Genomic DNA, 19,906 nt, shown 5'->3' with positions numbered 1-19,906 from the left:
GGTGCATTCACCCAGAGTGAGGATTTGATTATGTGGTCAGACACCGCGGATGATGCAACTTAGGCATCCCCCCCTCATGATCAAGATTCAGTTGATCTTAGATAGGACAACCACTGAAATTCATGGATGAGAGTCAATTCACCCATGCAACACAAGATTTGGACCATCGTGGAGCTACATCTCGAGGTCATATTGCTTCGACATATACTAGGAAGGAGAAGGGGAAAAAACCATAGATATGGCATAGAAGACACATCATCATATGGGTCTTACCGTCCAGTTAATGCGGGGAGGTTGGTGGGCTCTATGGGATCCATGAGCTTAGATGATTCAGAGCTTCCACCTCTACAGGATCAAGATGGTATACACCCACATATTCCCAATCACATAATAGTGCTATTGAGAGTGTTGGCTTTGCTTTTGGTTTAAGTTATGGACTTTATGGAGGTAGGCCTTATGGTATCCCTCCAAACTATTAGAGTCACACACTAGTGGAACCTTATGGTGTCCCTCTCGACTATCAGGGTTCTACTTCAAGGTCACGTACATTTGTGGAGCAAATCTTTGACGTTGTACCACGACCACCAATCCCTGTATCAGGATTTATTTATCTAGACTTCCCACCATCAGGATATCTTAGCCATGTGGATGAGTCGACATATAGAGCTATAGTCGTCGACTACTATGGTCTATATGTCATGCAATATGTATTGTGTTTACTGCTTAGTATGGGGAGAAGATCATATAGGGACACATGTATTAGACCTAGCACAATAACAATGTAGCACTTTTGTTCATTTGTTTTCTAATTGTTTATTTAATTGAAACTTGAAAGTTTGAAACTCTATAAGTTGGATGCTTTAAGTTCCAACCATGCTATGTAAAATACAGTTGCTACTTCTTGGTTCTTGTCATATGTTAATATACTTGAATATCAACTTTTCGATGGATCTTTTTTTTGGGGGGGCAAAATATTAGTTCCATTGTTTTCATAATGTTTTAAATAGGTACAAGGCAGGAATTCAGATCATTTGGAGGTTATGTAAGACCCGAAACCAAGGGTCAAAAATTCCAAAAAATAAAAAAGTACTAGGTTTCGAAACATGGAGATTTCGGTTTTTTTCCAAGTTGAAACCGGCCTCAAAATCGAAATCTCAGTACATGATTTGAACACCTCTAATCAGCTTGTTGAGGACGGAATAGAAATGATGAATTAAAGCTTGAGCTTCATACATTTGCAGCTCCCCCGGCCTTCTCTCTCTCCTCTTCTCTTCTTCTTCTTCTTTCAAGTGTTCTTCCCCCCTCTTCCCCGCTACAATCTTCCCACATTTCTCTTTTGTTTTCTTCTTCTCTAATCTATCCCACATAATTTGGGAGCCACCAAAAACCTTCTTTATCCATCAACTAACATGTTTTGAGAATATATGCAAACACTTCCCTAGTTAGTTTCCTTATGAGGTAAAACTTGCAATGGCAAAATATATAAAAGGTGGGAAAGAGAAGAGGGCAAATAGGGATCAGTTCCATGTTGCATGCTTAGAGAAGGTGGGAGAGCAGGACATTATCTAAGCGGGACCTTGACGCATCATCCCGAGAGACAGATATGGAGAGAGCACTGAGGATGAGTAGAGAGTCTCATAGACTCGATCAAGTCAAAAGGACACAAAGGGCCATGGGTATAGGGTCCTCCAAAGAGCTAGATTTTGAGAGGGTGGGGGAGGAAGCTCCACTATAAGGAGGAGCCATAGTGTTATGAGAGTCGGATCCCTTGCCCGACCCCCACGATCCCAAGCTACATCTAATGCACCTAGACCTAGTCACACTAATCCAGATATCCAAATACTACGCACCAATCCGAACTTGTTTAGGAAGCCACAAACGAAACAAAAACAAATTGAAGCATTTATGAGGTGATGTGAAGTAAAAGGTGGGAATGGCCTTCTCGAATTGGGTATTCTATCACCGAATTCGTGTAAATGCTGCACAGGGGCCCTATTATAAGGCTATGATGGACAAGATTAGTGGTGTTGGGCATGGGGTGCTTGGGGCAACCCCATATGAGATCTACAATGTCTATTTATCATGGCATAAAGAGGACTTGAAGACTTTCATTGATGGTCTTAAGCCAATGTGGAGTCATTATGGGGTGACCATGATATGTAATGGTTGGACTACAACCACTAGACAGTTTATCAACAACTTTATGTTGAATTGTGATGGGAGGACGGTGTTCCTCAAGTCTATTGATGCATCTAAGGAGAAGAGGGATGTAAAGTACATTTATGGGCTGCTAAAGAGAGTATGAGAGAGATTAGAGTTGAGCACTTGGTGTAGGTTGCTACAGTAATGGCTCCAACTTTAGGAAGGTTGGGATAAAGCTGATAAAGAATCCCAGCTATAGGCTTTTTTGACACCCTGTGCCACACATCGTATCAATATAATGTTGAAGGACATGGGCAAATCAAATTTGTGAAGAAGGTTGTTGAACGGGCACGATAGGTGAGCACGTTCATCTATTAACACGGATTTGCATTGAGTATGTTGAGAAGGATGAGTGATGGTGACTTGGTGAGGCATGGGATCACCAGACAAATTAATTTCCTTAGGCTACGTTTGTTTGCAAAGGTGGGGTGGGAAAAAAGGGGTGGGAAAAAAAACATGTGGGTCCCATGTGTAGTGGGGTGAGGGAGAAGGAAAGGAAAGGAAAGGGTTTTGTGGAAAAGTGATAGGGGTGGGTCCCACTTTTTACTTTTCCCAACTTTCCCACAAAGTCCCACCAAATATGTGGGGTTTTAAAATAGCATGGGGTGGGAAAATTGGGCTGCCACATCAGCAGACAAGTTTCCTTGAATCAAGGAAACTTATCTCCCACTTTCCCACCCCAAGCAACCAAACAATGTACCATTTTGGGATTTAAAGGAAAAGTAAGAAATCTACACTTTTTTCAAGAATTTTCCCACCCCTTTTTTCCCACCCCACCTTTATTCCAGCAAACAAACGCAGCCTTAAAGAGCTTTAAAAAGAAGTACAAACTGCATGTAATGTTTACATGCAGTTTGTATCACAGGAATGGTTCAATTGGTCCGATTCACTCCCCAAAAGGAAGATAAGCACGGATCACCATATCAAGTGATAACTTTTAGGAAGTCTTAGGATAGTGGTGAAGCTTTTTCACCCTTTGGTGACCATCCTGAAGTTGGTAGATCAATAAAAGAAACCAACTTTACCACGAATATGGGCTGTAGTGGCGATGATGAAGGAGATGGTTGGGAAGGTCTACCCTGGGGACAATTACAGATTCCTCCAGATCATTCAGGAGAGGTGGAAGAGGTGGTAGAGGCAGTTGCAACATCCACAACATTTGGCTAGCGAGTTGAAAGTTATTAATTATTCTAAGTTATTATGTTGTAGCGTAGTTGACGAGTTTCTTACCATCTCATATGTTTGTCTATTTGATACCCTATTATCTAAATCCTATGTACCAATGTAGTAAAGATCTTGGGATGAGGCAAGACTTGATCCAAGCAGTTCATCAAGTAGTGGAAAGGTTGGAACCGGATCTGACTATACAAGCATTCATCAATCATAAGGTAAGATTCTGAATTGTGAGAACACTAGTACAATAGTACTTAGGTTAATTACTCTCTTTTTTAAATACTAACATCGCTATTGTTTATTGTAGATAAAGGCTTTTAGAGATGTCATTGGGAGTTCCGATCGCGCAGTGGCTATTCAGGCTCACAAGACCACCACTCCTAGATAGTCCAAATCTTATATGGTCTATTTTACTTTTTAGTTTTTACAAGTACAATTACTTTTTAGCCTTGTTAATTGGGTTGGGTTTGTTTCTTGCAAGTAATGTGCTCCCGCAGATATCTTCTGCCACTGGGTGTGCGCATAACTAGAGCACATTCAACTTGATCAACTATAAGAGGCAAAATCAATTGGGGGTGAAGCAGCTGGAAGACCTTGTATATGTCCACTACAATATGAGGTTAAGAGAGTAGCATATAAAAAGAGGATGGAAGAAGGACCAAATAAGAATAAGATCAAGTTGGCTGAGATCTTCACGGTTGATGATGAAGAGAACCCCCTATTTGAGTGGGTCAGAGAGCCACTGTTATATGAGGTGGGAGGTCGACCCAGCAGCCACATTACACAGGATATGGGAGTTGATGTGGATGAGTTCTTGGCCATAGATGGGAGAGTGCACATCGAGCCTAACCATTGCTTCATACCATACCCCGATGCATCCACCCACCGTGAGGATAATATTGAGTGGTCGGACACCGATGATGATGCCACTTAGTCATAGGAGGATGATGATGATGATGGACTTGGCAGTGGAGACGATAGTGAGGATGAGGATGAGGATGATGATGGACTTAGTGATCAGGATTCGGCTGATCTTAGGGAGACAGCGCCAGCAACATCAGTTGAGAGTTACGGGTAGAGAGAGGCACTGAGATTCACGAGGGAGAGTCATTCACTCATGCCACAAAGGATGCAGGTCATGGTGGAGTAGCATCTCATGCTTATACTACAACTTACAGCCGGAAGGGGAAGAGAAAACAGCATGGATATGAGTATGACATCTCATCATATGGGTCTTACTCTTACCATCCTATGGATGTGGCTAGCTTGGCATGCTCGATGGGATCCATGAGAGTGGATGAGTCCAAAGGCTCCACAGCTAGAGAATCCAAATACTGGAGACCCATTGGTTCCCAGTCCTAGGACAGTGGCACGGAGAGCGTTGAATCTACTTCCATGCCTTATGGTACCCCTTACGGTCATCAGAAACTAGTGGGGCAGATTCAACCATATTTTCCAGGCCCTGATAGTGTAATATATCAGTACACCAGCGCCACGTACAAGATGTCTTGAGGGCTGAGACATTTGTGGAGTCCATGCTTGGCTAGGAAGCACCACCACTCCTAGAGCCATCTTCTATTCCACATCTGTATTGTACATTCCCTCCAAAGTGGATGACCAAACCTATAGAGCTGCAGTGGTCGACTACCTCGATAACCATAGGAGGAACATGTCATGGGACATGTATGTCCAGTGGAGATGAGGAGAGATTCAGACAGAATCAATACTACATGGCTCATGGGATGGATCCACCGAGGCACTCATCTTAGCATTAAGTCAGTAGTGGGTTTTGTACTTCCCCTTTTTTGTTAGTTACTATGTATTTGAAGTTTTGAACTTTGAAGTTATATAATGAAAAATTATGTTTATAGTGTATATGTCAAAAACCTCTCTAATCTCTATGTATAATTGTATACCATGACTTTGAATGGCATATCTACATTGATTTTTTTTAGCAAAATGCATGTCTCAATATGTTCTTTATGCTTTATGCAGAGTCCCACCCCAAAACACCCCCTAAAACCCTCTGAGACTTCTTGTCAAAACTTGTAGGAAAAAGTTCCAAGTTTCGACGAAATTTTGGCCATTTTCACCGCAATTTCGGATTTTCATAGGGTTGAAAGATTTCAACAGAAACATTAATCCATGGTTGGATATTGGCACCAAGGCACCTATGAGACCATATTATGATGAAAAGGATGACATAAACATAGCACATAATCCTATGCAATATGATAGGGCAAAACTCACTGAGGTGGACCAATATTTCACCAAGTAAAAGGCTGACTCTAGCTACATTAGTACACCTTTTGTTAAGATAACTAACCAAGTAGTTGACATCTCAACCAAGGGACTTCTACCTCGTCAATTCAGCATCGTGTTGTGCAAACTGTGAAGGTATAAAATTTATTCTCCCCATTGAAGGGAAATGCCAGAAATATGTACAATAGGTACTTGGACATCATCACTCAAGATCTTGATCTCAGTGATCAACTTGGACCCTCAAAAAACCAACTCAGATGAAAACTCAGTGAGTGAAGGTATGTTTTTCCTGCCAACCGTGGTGACCATCTTGGAGGGTCTTTGATTGGGTATGAGTCGGAAATTTAGTCTGCAGCCTATTTTAGCCTTTCAATCACAATGGCACCATCAGATTTATTCAAAAATAAATAAATTAGAGTCTGAAATCGAAGTACAGGTTATAAACCCTATGATAAACCAGAACTATGAAATATCCAATTCAATAGATATCCTAGTCATAAAAAATATAATTAAAAAAAAATCAAATCATCCATTTCATGTAAAGCAACTTATATAAATCAATGGAGGGTGAATCCGGTACCAAAGGCATCCGCACAAGCAGAGTGCAAGGGGCAATTTTCCAGTTTTCCTACACAGTCTTACCCCAACACTTTTTGCTGGGAGGCTGTTTTGATGCCTTGACCTCAAGGCTACAACTGTGATCCACCAACCCATTGCGCCAAGGCCCACCCCAATAATAAACAATAAAAATGCTCAGACTACAATAAGTTCGTAGATGTAAAGCTAGATGTCATGGACACATGGCAATGCACTGCAGGGCCAACAATGACAAGTTTCGTGGGGAAATTCACCAAAAACTTGAAGAGAAGAGCTTCCTAGCTTCCAACAGAAAAATACCACAAAAAAATGATCAAGTTTGGGGCAAGATATACCGTCTCAAGCGAGATTTGGTTACTTTCAAGTGTTGAGTTGAACACTTGAACCAAGATCTAGACTGAGCTCAGAATCTTGTAACGTTTTCTGTTTCGTCTTCAATCTTGTCTTGCCTTCTCAAAAAAATGAGATTCCAAAAGTTCTTAATGCTTTAGAACAAATTTGTTAACTTGCTGTCTTACATTGTGTTTTCCCATTATTTAACTTTTCACCGCCCTTGGAAGTTGTACATGTACATAATTCCATATATATCTTAGTGAGGAAATATAGATTTGGAAGAAAAAATTGTCTAGCAGACAAAAGTCTGCCACAACCTCTCTCTCCCCCTCCCATCCTCTTCTCTTCTCTCTCTCTCGTTTTCTTGTAATATTTAATATCCAGATTCCAACTTTCAATTCCTCCTTTTTTTGACTCAGTAAGTAAAAATTGCTGATAAATTTCAGTAATCAATCAACAACCCAGCCCAACTAAATGGGGTCGGCTACATGCATCCCGGCCTTCCAAGAACTAATCAGCTCTAGTCAAGGTCATACTCGATACAAGGCCTAAGCCATGCATGTCTTTTCACCACTTCTTCTAAGTGTTATTTTAGCGGTCAATAAATTTATTAATTTCATGGTTCTGATAAAAAGCAACAAAGGAAACATGAATAATAGTTGTCACAGGAACTAATGGAGACAGGAGTAACTCTAGGACATCGGATGACTTCACATACCACTTGGTCCTTTCCACCTAGGAGCTTTAAGCTTTTGGATTTGATACTTCAACATTGTATGAAAGCCAAGAAGTCAGGTAGATCTCTTGTAAATGTGGGGGCTTGTAATGCAAATCCAGGATGGAAAATTGCATTGCTCATAGAGCAACCCAAGTATTAGATATCTCAATTCATAAGCTAAGTGGCAATTCGTGAGTATTTGGAAGTTCAAAAAACTAGTTACAGAATTATAAATAAACAGAAGTTCATACTTGGATTGCAATGTTGTAACTAATCCAAAGTGGTGGGGGGTGGTAGAGTTGTAAATTATCAGATTATAAGTAGAGGATTCAGGTGTGGGTGGAGGGGCATTCTTGAAACTGAAAATGCTTGAGTGGGAATGAACAGCATAATGGATGTAGCCTCAATTTAATGAGGAACAGTCTTCCAAGTTCTTTTATGAGAACCAACTCAAATGGGACCAAGAAACATCTTGGAGATATGGGTGAATATTTTAGACATGGGAAAATGGTCTACAGGTGTTAAAATGGGTTGAAATTGGACAGAATCCGGGCAAATGATGTAAGTCTATGATCCCCAAACTTTGGTTGGGTTTGGATGGTTAAATTGGAAGATATGAGGGTTCTTGTTTTGGGGGCTTTGAGGAGTCCAAAAATTCAAGGAAAGAAAAAGCTGAGAAGGAAGGGATACGGGATCATGGGAGATTGCCAGCTTACCAAATACTTGGAAGGAAAGCCTTGGTAATGATGGTGGACAGAACTGTAAGCAAGCAGAAGCCATAGCCATAGAGAAATCTCAGCTTGACTTCATTACAGACCCTTTCACTCAAGCACCTGGAGATACCTTACACTGGTGGAGCATGTTATTCTCTGAGAACAACAAAGACAGGCTGCAATAGCCGATCTTAATAATAATGTGAATAGAATAGCCATTACATGTGACGGGCGGTTATATAAAGCCTTGACATACTGATAAGACCCTGATAATATCTTAGAAAATCAATTCTAAAATTGCAAGAAATAACACTGATAAACTGGTTTTAATGGTGCCAGTCACCCCCACACCTCACAGTGGTGTCCCTCAGCCTACGGCTGCCCAAGAACTCTCATAAAACATTCTATACCTCTCCACTCAATTGTCCCTCTATTTATTACCTTCACCTAACCCTAATTCTCTCTCTCTCCTTCACATGGCCTCATCCTAGGGCCCTAACACATACTAATTGCAAACAACATAGGAGTCCTAGTTGGACTCTAACAACTTGACTGAATTTGAAAACAAACTCTAATTGGACATGGATTTATAGCTCAACCCTTACAAGGACTCTCCATCAACTATAACAAAGACTAATTAAATGACATATTAGCCTTTTGTAAGGGACTCTCCATCAACTATAACAAAGACTAATGAAATGACATATTACCCTCTTTTTTTTCTTTTTTGGGATTGAGGTTGATGGCTTCCATAAGATGTGTATGTTCTCCTCTGCTCTGATTTTCTCTCCCTCTCTTCTCAATCTCAGTCCTATTCCTAGGTTCCCTAATTTCCTAATATTGGTTTCTGAGTCTTTTTTCTTCTGTGTGATACTAGCAGAAATCAGGAAAAGATTCTGTTGGATCATCAAGACAGGTCATCTGGTCCTGAGACAAGCAATAGCCTCAGGGAAACTTCTGCAACCAGAGCCTGACGATTGAGAGCAAACTGGACCTGAACTTCAGTCATCATTCTCAACATATTAAACTGAAGCAGGAATATAATTGCCCAAGAGAAGAGAGTTTATAACTTATGTCACAGGACCAGATGACCTGTCTTGATGATCCAACAGAATATTTTCCTGATTTCTGCTGGTATCACACAGAAGGAAAAAGACTCAGAAACCAATATTTGGAAAATAGGGAACCTAGGAATAGGACTGAGATTGAGAAGAGAGGGAGAGAAAATCAGAGCAGAGGAGAACATACACATCTTATGGAAGCCATCAACCTCAATCCCACAAAAAAAAATTAATTCAAAATCTGTCTTCACCAATGGGAGTGCACACTGTTTAAAAGAAGAGGGGGGAAAGAACATATTCCTAATATGGAACTGAATATCATTTAACTCTATGTGGAGCTCAACTGACTAAAACTCTACTTTCCTAAACTCCACATAGGACTCTAAACAGAATTAAACTAATAAAATATATAGATTTTATCTTTGAAATAAATTAATCCTAATTTCTATGCATAGCCACATCATTTTGTGTATGCGTTTTTGCCCCTACATATTTTGCCCTGAGTCACATGACATATGGTCCTTAGTCCTTAGTAGTCCTTAGTAGTCTGAGCTTTTGGATAAACAATGATTTTGGCTTCTTACCTGCACTGAGATTGGATTTTTCAAGCCACTGACCAAATTTGGATGGAATCCACATCCAGAATTTAGGTCTTAGCAACTCCCTTGAAAGAATCCACAATTTCTAAATTAGACTTTATTCAAGACAAATTTTGATTATTCTGTAAAAACTATTACTTATACATGATACATGTTATAAAAACTGCAAAAATAAAATAAAATCCTGTTGAATGCCAGAGCAGAATTGCCTTTCAACTGTCTATGAATAAACTCCCCCTCTGGACCACCATACCCAAACTCTTGCCGTCCTTATAAGCAGTAACACAAGTTGAGGCTTCTCTAACCCCTTTTCTAGGTAAGTCACGTGCCAAGAAGTAAGCTGACCTAGGTTTCCACTGAAAGACACTTCAGCCTATGAAACCATATAGAGAATCATATAATGTCTGTGACAAGATAATAATTTCCAAACGGAATCAATACAATTTCTGAAATGCTCTATCAACAGCGATATAAACCTCTCTAAAATGACACTATTGTAAACATGCCAGAGAAATATTTAGTGTTATTTAGTATTTGGATCTTAGAACATTCTATACCCTCTTTTACTAATTTCACAAGAAATTTTTTTTTTTACTGAATATTTCATAAGGTTGTTTTAGGCAAAAGTTTGACCAGTGAGATGGGTATGTGGTTGTCCCTTGTCACATTGAGAATCTGTGGTTGTCCCTTGTCACATGGAGAAACCTTCTTGGTCCATGTCAAGCATATAACCAAAATGCAAGAACTCATAGAGATATTGGAAATATCTCCTTTTTGGCTGACAGAGACGACATCACATACAAGTTCAAGTCTCGGTCATATCACTATATATATACATGATATCTCAAGATCTCAGAGATATATCTTGGAAATTTACATCAATTTGATGCTTCCCGCCCAAATCTGGCTATAATTTCAAGAAAAAAATAAAAAATTATCTCAACTCTTTCCCTTTTTTTTTTTGACCACCAAGTTGGCACCCAAGATCAAGTTTGCAAACCTTGCACGTGACAAGGAAGTGTGGCCCAAGAAAAGTTTACTAACCATTTTGACATTTAGGTTGTCCCATTACAAATGTAAGCAACTTGTATATATTTCTAGAATTTCTCATCATTTTCTATATGTTAGGAGTCATTAGGTGTTTCACCTGTTATGGTTACAATCTCAACATTTTTTTAATTCATCTGCCTATAAGCGCATCTCAGTTTTTTTCTCATTAACCCTTTCTGACCTGGCCAAGTTAAAAATTTTCCTTTTTCAATGGTAATCTCCTCTATGAAAGCAAAGGGGGAGCACAAAGAAGGTACATGACGAATGAAAACGAAAAGAGTAGTACACGAACCTTTATCTGGTGCACTTCCATTGAAAATGAGCTCTCAAAAAGAAGAGCAGGAAGAAAAACAGCCAATAGAAGGTCGGGATTAATATTTGCCCCTGTGATTATCAACACAAAAACCCCCAATAGATTACAAAAAGCAGTAACAAACCTTTCAATAAGTTGATATTTCATTAATTATTCTTAACACTAGCAAGATAAATTTAGTATCTATTATGTTAATTAAGAAAAAATTTTAAAATAAAAAACAACACAAGCAGAATATCCTTTTTCTTGCAGCCATCAAGATTAGATTGTAAATTAATGGGTGTATCAGTGCATGAGGCTTTCACAGATAGGCTGCTTCTGGACTCAAACCTGCTCACAACAGAACAACCTCTACCCTTGCATCAGGATTAGCTAGTGATATATCCCACGACTTTAGAACTACATGTGTACGAAGTCCTTTGGTCAAGGCAACTACTGTATAGATAGCTCCCCCGACAGCCATGTATCCTGTTTCATGTCCCATCTCCAATATCTGGCCCCTAAAAATATCTAAATTGTAGCCTTGTATTCCCACATGTTCAAAGAAAGTTACAAATTTTAGTCCTTTACTAAATTTCAGAACTCCATATTTTGATGTAGGAAATTGTGTTTGAGATGGAACATGATCAATAAATGTTGATATTGACAACATAGTTTCATTTAACAGCCAGGACAAAAAAACCACTGCAGCACCTATGTTGATCAACAACGAGTTTAGAGGCTACCAGATTGGCAAATTCCATTGGTTCGACGATAAGTACCATACATAGGTGGCTTATTTGTTTTATTTAGGTTTAATTGGTTCTTCATTGAGACTTATGTGGGTTATTTCAGGTTAATTTGTTTTTTCTTTTTTCTTTTTTCCTTTTTTTTTTTTTTTTTTTTGGGGGGGGGTGTTATTCTAATGTAATTGGGTTTTGGATCGATCCAATCAGCCCAAGGATTATTTTCAATTAAACTTATTTTGTGGGTTTCAAGTGTTGACCCTTTTGTGGGTTTCAAGTGTTGACCCTAGTGTTAGGATCACCCGGGTTTCTTTTTGGGATTTTGAGTAGTAGACTTGGCCGTTTGAATTTAGTTTTCTTTCTTATAAAGCCATGTATGCATGATTCAGATTATTGAATTATTGAATGAATTAAAATCAAATTTATTTTTCTGCTCAGGAATCTTTTCTGAGGTCTTCTATCTCCTCATCTCACCCCTCTCTCCCCTTCTCTCACGGTGAGTCTCTCTTCTGCCTTCTCTTCTCTTTTTTTGGGCGTGAACAGCCCCTGCCCTCTTCTCCTCTTCTGCACGGCAGTCAAACTACTGTGCCACCTACTTCTGTCTTTCTTTTCTTCTTTCTATTCTGTACAGCAGCCCCTTGCTTTAGTTTCCTTTTCTTTTTCTTCCTTCTCTCTGTTTAACAGCCCTTTACCCAGCTCCCTTTTCGTTTTCCTCTTCTTTTGCCCCTTCTCTCACGAAAACCTTTCCTTTTCTTTTTCTTTTATATTTCTACTAATTATCTGTTCGTCTTCTGACAAAAAACTTCCCCTTCTTTTCTGCCTCGATATTTTTATTAGTTATATTCCCCTTTACGGTTTTTTGTTCTTTTCACTTCCCTTTAATATTTTCTGCTGTACGATTTCCTCTTCCTTTTGTTCTTTTCCCCATACATATATTCGTTTATGTTTTCACCCCCTATACTTTATTCTATTAGATTGGCACCCTCATGTTGTAAACAACTATGTTTACAACCCCTATAATTTATTCTATTAATTATACCACTTATGTCTTGAATTATATAACAACCATATCCCAGCTGCTAGAATAATAGGGTTAAGTGGTGCATGCATTATCTTTTTGAAATAAAGAAGGATAATATTGGGAATTTTGAAAATACATTACATGATGACTCATCACTTAACCCTATCATTCTAATAGTAGGGATACGATAGTTATATAATTAAAAACATAAGGGGTGTAAACATAATAGAATAAATTATAGGGGGTGTAATGTAATTGTCTACAAACATAGGGATGTAAATGTAATTTGCTCTTAAAAATATTGATGTAAATTTTAGAATTTTCCACCAATTCACTCCTAACAATTAAAGAATTATTTTTATATAAATTAAGATACAATGGATAAAAAAGATATTGTGAAATTGGTTTAGCAAAAATAAAGTCAGTATGGAAGGCTCAAATTTATTTTAAATGAAATTTTTTTACAAAGCTTATGATTGATAATTAAAATGGAGAGTAAATTACTTGTTAAAGTAGTTAAAAAAATAAGGAATAGTAACTAAATTTTAGGAACCAAAAAACTCTATAAAAGGATATTTTGGATATTTATGGTGAAAATTTTTAGGGATAATTATTGTTGACCCCCTGTACTATAGTTTAATTCCTACTTTATCCCCTATACTATTTGAAATTACTGATCCAACCTTAGACTTTGCTTGTTATTATTAATGCCCACCCAGCCATTACACTGCGTTAGTTAAGTGATGATATGGCTTTTTTATTTATTCAAAAAACCACAAAATAACCCTAAAATTTTATATTATTTATTTACACTTTATATTAAATTATAGGGATAATTATTGTTGCCCAACCCCCCCCCCCATAATATACTTTAATTACTAAAGGCACCATGTTCTTTATTAAATTACTATTATCCCCCTCACTCATAACAATGTTAAGTGATCATTACAGTTAAATGTTTAATGTCTATTTTGCCCTACTAGAATTAAGAAACTAAAAGAAAATATTATCCTCATTTAGAAAGAAAAAAAAACAAAATACTTATTTTAGACACAACATACTTAGCAATCTCTTCCCCTCATAATAGTTCAACACAAGGAATACAACCTATTGGAAGTAGGAACTTCCTAAAATTGATAACATCACATTGGAAAGTAAATAAATAAAAACCATACTTAGCACTTTCTTCCTCTCACAATTGCTTAATATTGGGAATTACAACCTATTAAAACTAGGAACTTCCTGAAATTTTGTTTTTCGGAATCAAGAATGGGTTCAGATGAAATTAAAAAGAAAAAATCGCTACAGCAATAAATCTAGTAATCACAATCTTGGATTAGACCTCACCAGATCCTTCAATTCAGTTAAGTGCTAAAATGTGAACATCAAACAGGAAAGGAAACAGAAAGTCAAAATTTCCCTAATTTAATTTACAAAATTAGAATTTTAGTTGAACCCATTTGCAGAAACTGCAGTTTATTCATCAACCTACATTGCTGGGGCAGCTTGATCCTTTGCCAACTGTCAATGTAGTCTTTACTTTTCTTTTCCCAGCTTGAAAACTACCTGAAACCCTTCTTGTTCTTCTTCCCATTGCTATCAATCTTCTTCTTAGTCTTTTTTTATCTAATGTTTCTTTTGACTCTTCTCCCTCTATTCTCTCTAATTGTAGGTTGAATTTGTATTGTTTCTTCCGTAGCGATATGTTGTTCTCCTAAAAAAAAATTCTTACTTTGTATTTGAATCTCGGTTTTGGGTTTGATCTAGAGAGAGGAAAGAGTTGGCTTCAGAATCGTTGAAAGGGAAAGGAAGAAAGACCTTTTTTTTTTTTTTTCAAAAGAAAAAGTAAGAGAAGAAAACAAGTTATTTCTTTTCCTTTTTAATTTTTATTTTGACAGGGGAAGAAGATGGCTCAGCACTTTAGGTATCGGATTAATTTTTCCCTAATAATTAATAAGGGCAGTAATATAATTTAATATAAAGTGTAAATAAGTAATATAAAACTCCACTGTAATTTTTAGATTTTTGAATTAATCAAAGATGGCATATCATCACTTAACCAATGGAGCTTAAAGGCAGGGGGCATCAATAATTATAGACAGTCTAGGGTTGGATTAGCAATTTCAAAAATAATAGGGGATAAAGTAGTAATTATGCTGTAGTACAAGGGGCAACAGTTATTATCCCCAAATTATATTACTACCCTTAATAATTAAGGAAAAAATTAACCCTAAACCTAAAGTGTTAAATAGTCTTCTCTTATCAAAATAAAAAATAAAAGAATGAAGAAAAGGAAAAAAAATTGTTTTCTTCTCTTACCGGAACATCTCTTCTTTTTTTTTTTTTTTTGGGTGGGGGGGTAAACCCGTTTTCATCTCATCAAAATTCGAGTTTTTGGGATCTAAAATAACAATAAACAAGGATAAAATTGGTATTTCATATGGTACTGCCTTTTGGCTTCTTAACTCTAGAAGGGCAAAACAGACATTATAACGTCCAACCATAATGGTTTCTTAACATTGCTAGAAGTAAGGGGGCAATAGTAATTTTATAAAGAATAGGGTCTTTTTAGTAGTTAAGCTAGAATATAGGGGGCAATATTAATAATCCGTATATATTCTTCCTTCCCTTATTTTTTTCAGCAACGATAACCCTACCGTCCCTTTCTTGCATTCATTTTTTTTTCCTTTCCTTCTTTTTCTGTATCTACCCCTGTTTCATTTATTATTACTTTCTAACTGATGTTTAGCAGCCACGGTCAGAACCAGCAGGAATTCCTTTTCGCTGTTACTTAGAAAAACCCTGCCCCAGTTTTGATAAGTACTTGCATATGCCGCTGTTTTCAAATATTCACCTTCTTTTTAACTTAAAACAGTCTGTTTAGCACTCCTTGCAGTAGGTTTATTTGCATTAAAACCTAGGATCTTTACCCTTCAATAATTGCTGGATTTTATTGTTAGTTTTAACGTCTTTGGACTAGGATAACAAGTGCATTAAGAGTTCTTGTCTAACATGCACTCAAATAGGTGTTACATTTCATCCAAAAAACATTAGGTGTTACATTGCATAATCTCCTTCCCCATGTTTCCCTATTGAGTATTCTTTAATCTTGCTTATTAGTTTTAGGCTGATATTGGTTATTACCTTTTATTTGTCTATTATCAGCATGTTTATCATCTATTAGCTGCTGCGATCCCTTTCTTTGTTTGTTGCCCTTTTATTATACCCCCCCAGTCTCTAGGGTTCCCCCTACATCAACCACTTGTAAAAATAAAGTTTTGGAAATTGGCAGAAAAGGTTTCCTTGGCAAAAAAATACAAGGGAAGAATTCCAATGCTTGGTCAGCCATACAATAGAGATGCGAAACTAGATTTAAATTGTGGCCATTCCAAAGGATATCCAATTGTTAAACTCAAGGATTTAGTGATCATATAGGATGACAAAGCATCTTTAAAAAATAATAAATGAAATCCTTATCCAGATTTCAAGTTGGATCATTCAGGTCAATACCAAAAAAGATTTGTTACCCAAAGCCGAAATTATCTGAAAAGAATCAATTCCACATGGCAAAAATATAACTCTCAACAAGGAAATATTCCTCAACCACCAGATAAACAAACACATTTCATTGAGCAGGAAGACTAAGGAACTTGGATTTAACTTACAGATACGAATTCCATCGCCGACCCTTCCTAGTCGATGATTTGTACCATACTCTGCATATTATAGATTAAGAGACATAAAAATATATATGTAGACAATCTACTTAACAGTGATGAAAGATAAGATTGATTTAAATGAAATACAAAATCTACAGAGCAAAATACCAACTAATCTAGATGGATCATCAAACATTACTGCAAGAAGACTGGTCATTGGATCATCTGCCATACCTCTACCGTGGTACTAAAACTTAGATCTTCTAAGACATCTAGACCCTTCAAGTTGCCCAAAATCATCTAGTTATGAAAGATATGAGACTAAATGTTACTATTTAATTATATATTTCTTGTAAAACCATATCCACTATATATCAAATTCATATTGTAACAAAATAATCCAAATCCTTCACTTCCCTGAACCTGTGCTCCACTCATCTTCGGCTCTTCCAATGCTAGCACCTTCTCTTATCTCACACTAAACCAATGACTGAATCAAATAGATTGTTTTTCATTAGAACTCTAAGAAGTAATACAAAAGGAAATTATACAAAGATGCTATATGTGATGCCCCACATGCCATGTTCTATATTTAATATTATTTTATTATAGACTTAGTAGGTCTCCACTGTCCAGTTCGAGGAGAAGCCAGCACATATTGGACTAAGCAATGGCAATAAGGTAATTATGATCTGAATCATGATTTTCAAGGGTTAATGAATCGATTAGCTTATTTTAATGAAAATGCACATTTCAATGGTTAATGGATTGAAAGTTGAAACTCAGGATTTGAGCTAATTAAGTTAATTAAGTTTAAACCCATGGTATAATGTATGATTCATGTTAAGATGGTTCAAATGATAGCATAATGATGTGAATAGAGTTGACCCGCCCATGACAAAACCCTAAAGTAGGCCCATCCAGGGCTGGCTGAACCTAAAAGGGGTAATTTGGTCAATTTCAGCCCTAACTATCTGCTGGAATTTAATTTCAGAATTTATTTCTTTATTTCCATAATCATGTTTTGTTTAGAAGTCTTCATTTGATCTGAGACTTGAGTTCTAAAGTCCTTAGGAGACTTTCTTTAAAGTTGGACTCTCATAGATAAGTCAGTTCTTTTAATTTATGTGGTTATTAATTAGTTGTAAAAAGGAATCCTAATTTATAAAGGAAACCCTAGTTAAGTTGGTCTTAGTTGAGTCCAGGTAGAGTCTCCTAGTTTAAGTTCATTCTTTTTTATGTAAGGCTATAAATAAACCAGCCAATGGTTGTAAACTTTAGCCTGCAGTGATATAAGAATTGAATATGGTTTGTAGGAAACAGCTCATGGTTCTCTTTGGGAGGGCCACAGCGGATTTTCAGATCTTTCACTTCAATTGCAGCATTCCTTCCTTTAGTTCCGGCAGCCAATCAACAACTCCAGCAGCAGAATTTGAATCTAAGTACAACAGCCAAGAAACCCTTCCCCTCCCATTGCAGCCACCAAGAATCCCCTTCCACCCCTACAATAACCCTAGGCAGCACCCCACCCTCGTGACTCGTCCACCTTGGACCCCCTCCCCCTTCTCTTTCTCTCTCTCTTGGCCCCTCCCTGTCCCTTTCTAAGTCTTGTGGCAGAACCACAAAAAAGAACAGAAAAAAGAAAGAAAAGAAAGGAGAAAGAAGAAAGTAAAAGAAAAAAGCAAGAAAGAGAGTCCAAGATTGCCCGAGACTTTTCAAGATCCAACCCATAGGCCTCCGGAGAACCATTCCTAAACCCCTGAAAACCCCACCCATAGTCTTCCTTTTCCCTTCCCTTTTTCCCTAGTGTAATATCCTTTTACCTAGTAAAGGATCCCATCTTGGGTTTTGATAAAACACCAATTTTTCCCTTTCTCCAAATTAACCCATCACACATAATTTTGTTTCCTCATCTTTTGCTCCAGTTCCCATCTGAATCAGATGAACCATATCATTCCTGAGAACTTCCCACAACTTTCCAGTAGCCCCTAGACATCCCATATTATTTTCTATTTCATTTGCTGGAAGATTTTGGGCAAACCCTAAATTCTAAAACTAGTGTCAGGGATCCCATAATGTTAAACTAGTGTTAGACATCAATGACCAAAACACTAAAATTATCAACCTTACATCTGCAAAGAAAGAAATTATTTTCCCTTCTTTATTCAAAAAATAGCACCAGTGCAACAATGACATCAACATTTAAAAAGGCAATTAGGTAAAAAGGTAGGAGCCACTAATCCAGAATAACAGGAATCAACTACTTTGAGTAGGATCAGATACATTTTTCTTTTCAGCTCAGGAATGACTACTTCATCTCCCAGTCAAACAGGCACAAGCAATGGGTATAGAAGCTAATCTTCCCTTCCCACCACCCCAACCAACAATCCGATAAAGGGGGGGAATCCCAGTTAATTCGAACTTCAGATAAGTGCAAAAATTTCCTACCACCTCCAAATTGCAATCATTTGCAGGAAAACGTTAAGACTAATGAATTATTTAAGTCTTCTGACAGCACAGTTACACTCTTGACACTCATCCAAAACTCAAAGCTGGCAGACGGTAAGTCCCGGCGGCAAATCCCAACAGAAAAATTAAGTCTTGACACCTTCCTTGATCGAGAAATTAAAACACAATTAAAAACCCAAATCGATAAAAACTTCCACCAATAACACCATTGGAACACAAACAGCAATAAGAACAAGAACTACAATTAAAGAGAAACAGAGGTTAGTTTAACAGACCTAAAGCTCCAAGACCAATGCCAATGATGAGCAAGGCAACCGTGTAAGGAACTCTAGTGCCTCGAAGTAGATGTCTTGAAGCAATACCCAAGGCCAAACTAATTCCAAAGAAGACAACAGCATCTGATGGCTCACCGGTACTCTCCTCCTGAATCGTCGTCGGAAAGGGCCCTTCAGCGATCGCCGCCATTTCTCCAATTTGCAGTGACAGCAAGTGTGGTTCTCTCTGTGTTCTTTCCACGCCAGACGCAAACGAAGGATTCCAGGCGAGATCGAGCCTTGGTTCTGGAAGGCTCAACAATATTTTGGTTATAAATGAAAAAAATGATGAACTTAAAGACATTTTTATTGATGGCTGATGTAACCACGAACGCGAGCAGGAAGGTCAAAACCAAACTAAATCCACTTAGTATCGGCAATTGGAACGATGACACCTTTATCAAAAAGTAGGGATTTTGACCTAAAAAAAAACAAAAAAAAAGTTGAGACAATAGCGCCGCGTGTTTTAAGGCACCAATGCTCCACGTGTTGAGAGGCTATTGGATGAATATTTTTACTTTTTAAAATAAGAAAGATATTTACTTTTTTCTCTTTCCGAAAGCCGCCGCAAGCTTGCAACTCTGCGCTTTCAGAATAATAAATATTCTAGAATATAATTAAAAGATTGTTCTTTTTAACCGCACTCAGTTTTTTCTTTTTCTTTTTTTCATTTTTATTTTCTTAAATGGCGAAATCT

The 19,906-nt window shown here is 37.5% G+C and overlaps 1 protein-coding gene across 1 annotated transcript in view; it reads right to left on the bottom strand.

Moving 5' to 3' along the window:
• SOS1 (sodium proton exchanger, putative (NHX7) (SOS1)) overlaps nt 1-19,598 on the bottom strand; it is a 71,936-nt gene extending 52,338 nt beyond the window's left edge. Inside the window, exons 1-3 of the mRNA XM_089139397.1 lie at nt 19,171-19,598; nt 16,433-16,483; nt 11,001-11,092 (exon numbers count right to left, since the gene is read on the bottom strand). Coding sequence (XP_088995523.1) covers nt 11,001-11,092; nt 16,433-16,483; nt 19,171-19,513 — 486 coding nt within the window. The 5' untranslated portion in view covers nt 19,514-19,598. The remainder of the gene's footprint in view (nt 1-11,000; nt 11,093-16,432; nt 16,484-19,170) is intronic.
• Nucleotides 19,599-19,906: the final 308 nt, after the last annotated feature.

This window comes from Hakea prostrata, chromosome 11, assembly GCF_041222555.1.
Source record: "Hakea prostrata isolate BN-2017 chromosome 11, UWA_Hpros_2, whole genome shotgun sequence".
NCBI classification, from domain to species: domain Eukaryota; kingdom Viridiplantae; phylum Streptophyta; class Magnoliopsida; order Proteales; family Proteaceae; genus Hakea; species Hakea prostrata.
The sequence above is the reverse complement of the archived record's forward strand: the minus strand, read 5'-3'. Positions and strand labels throughout refer to the sequence as shown.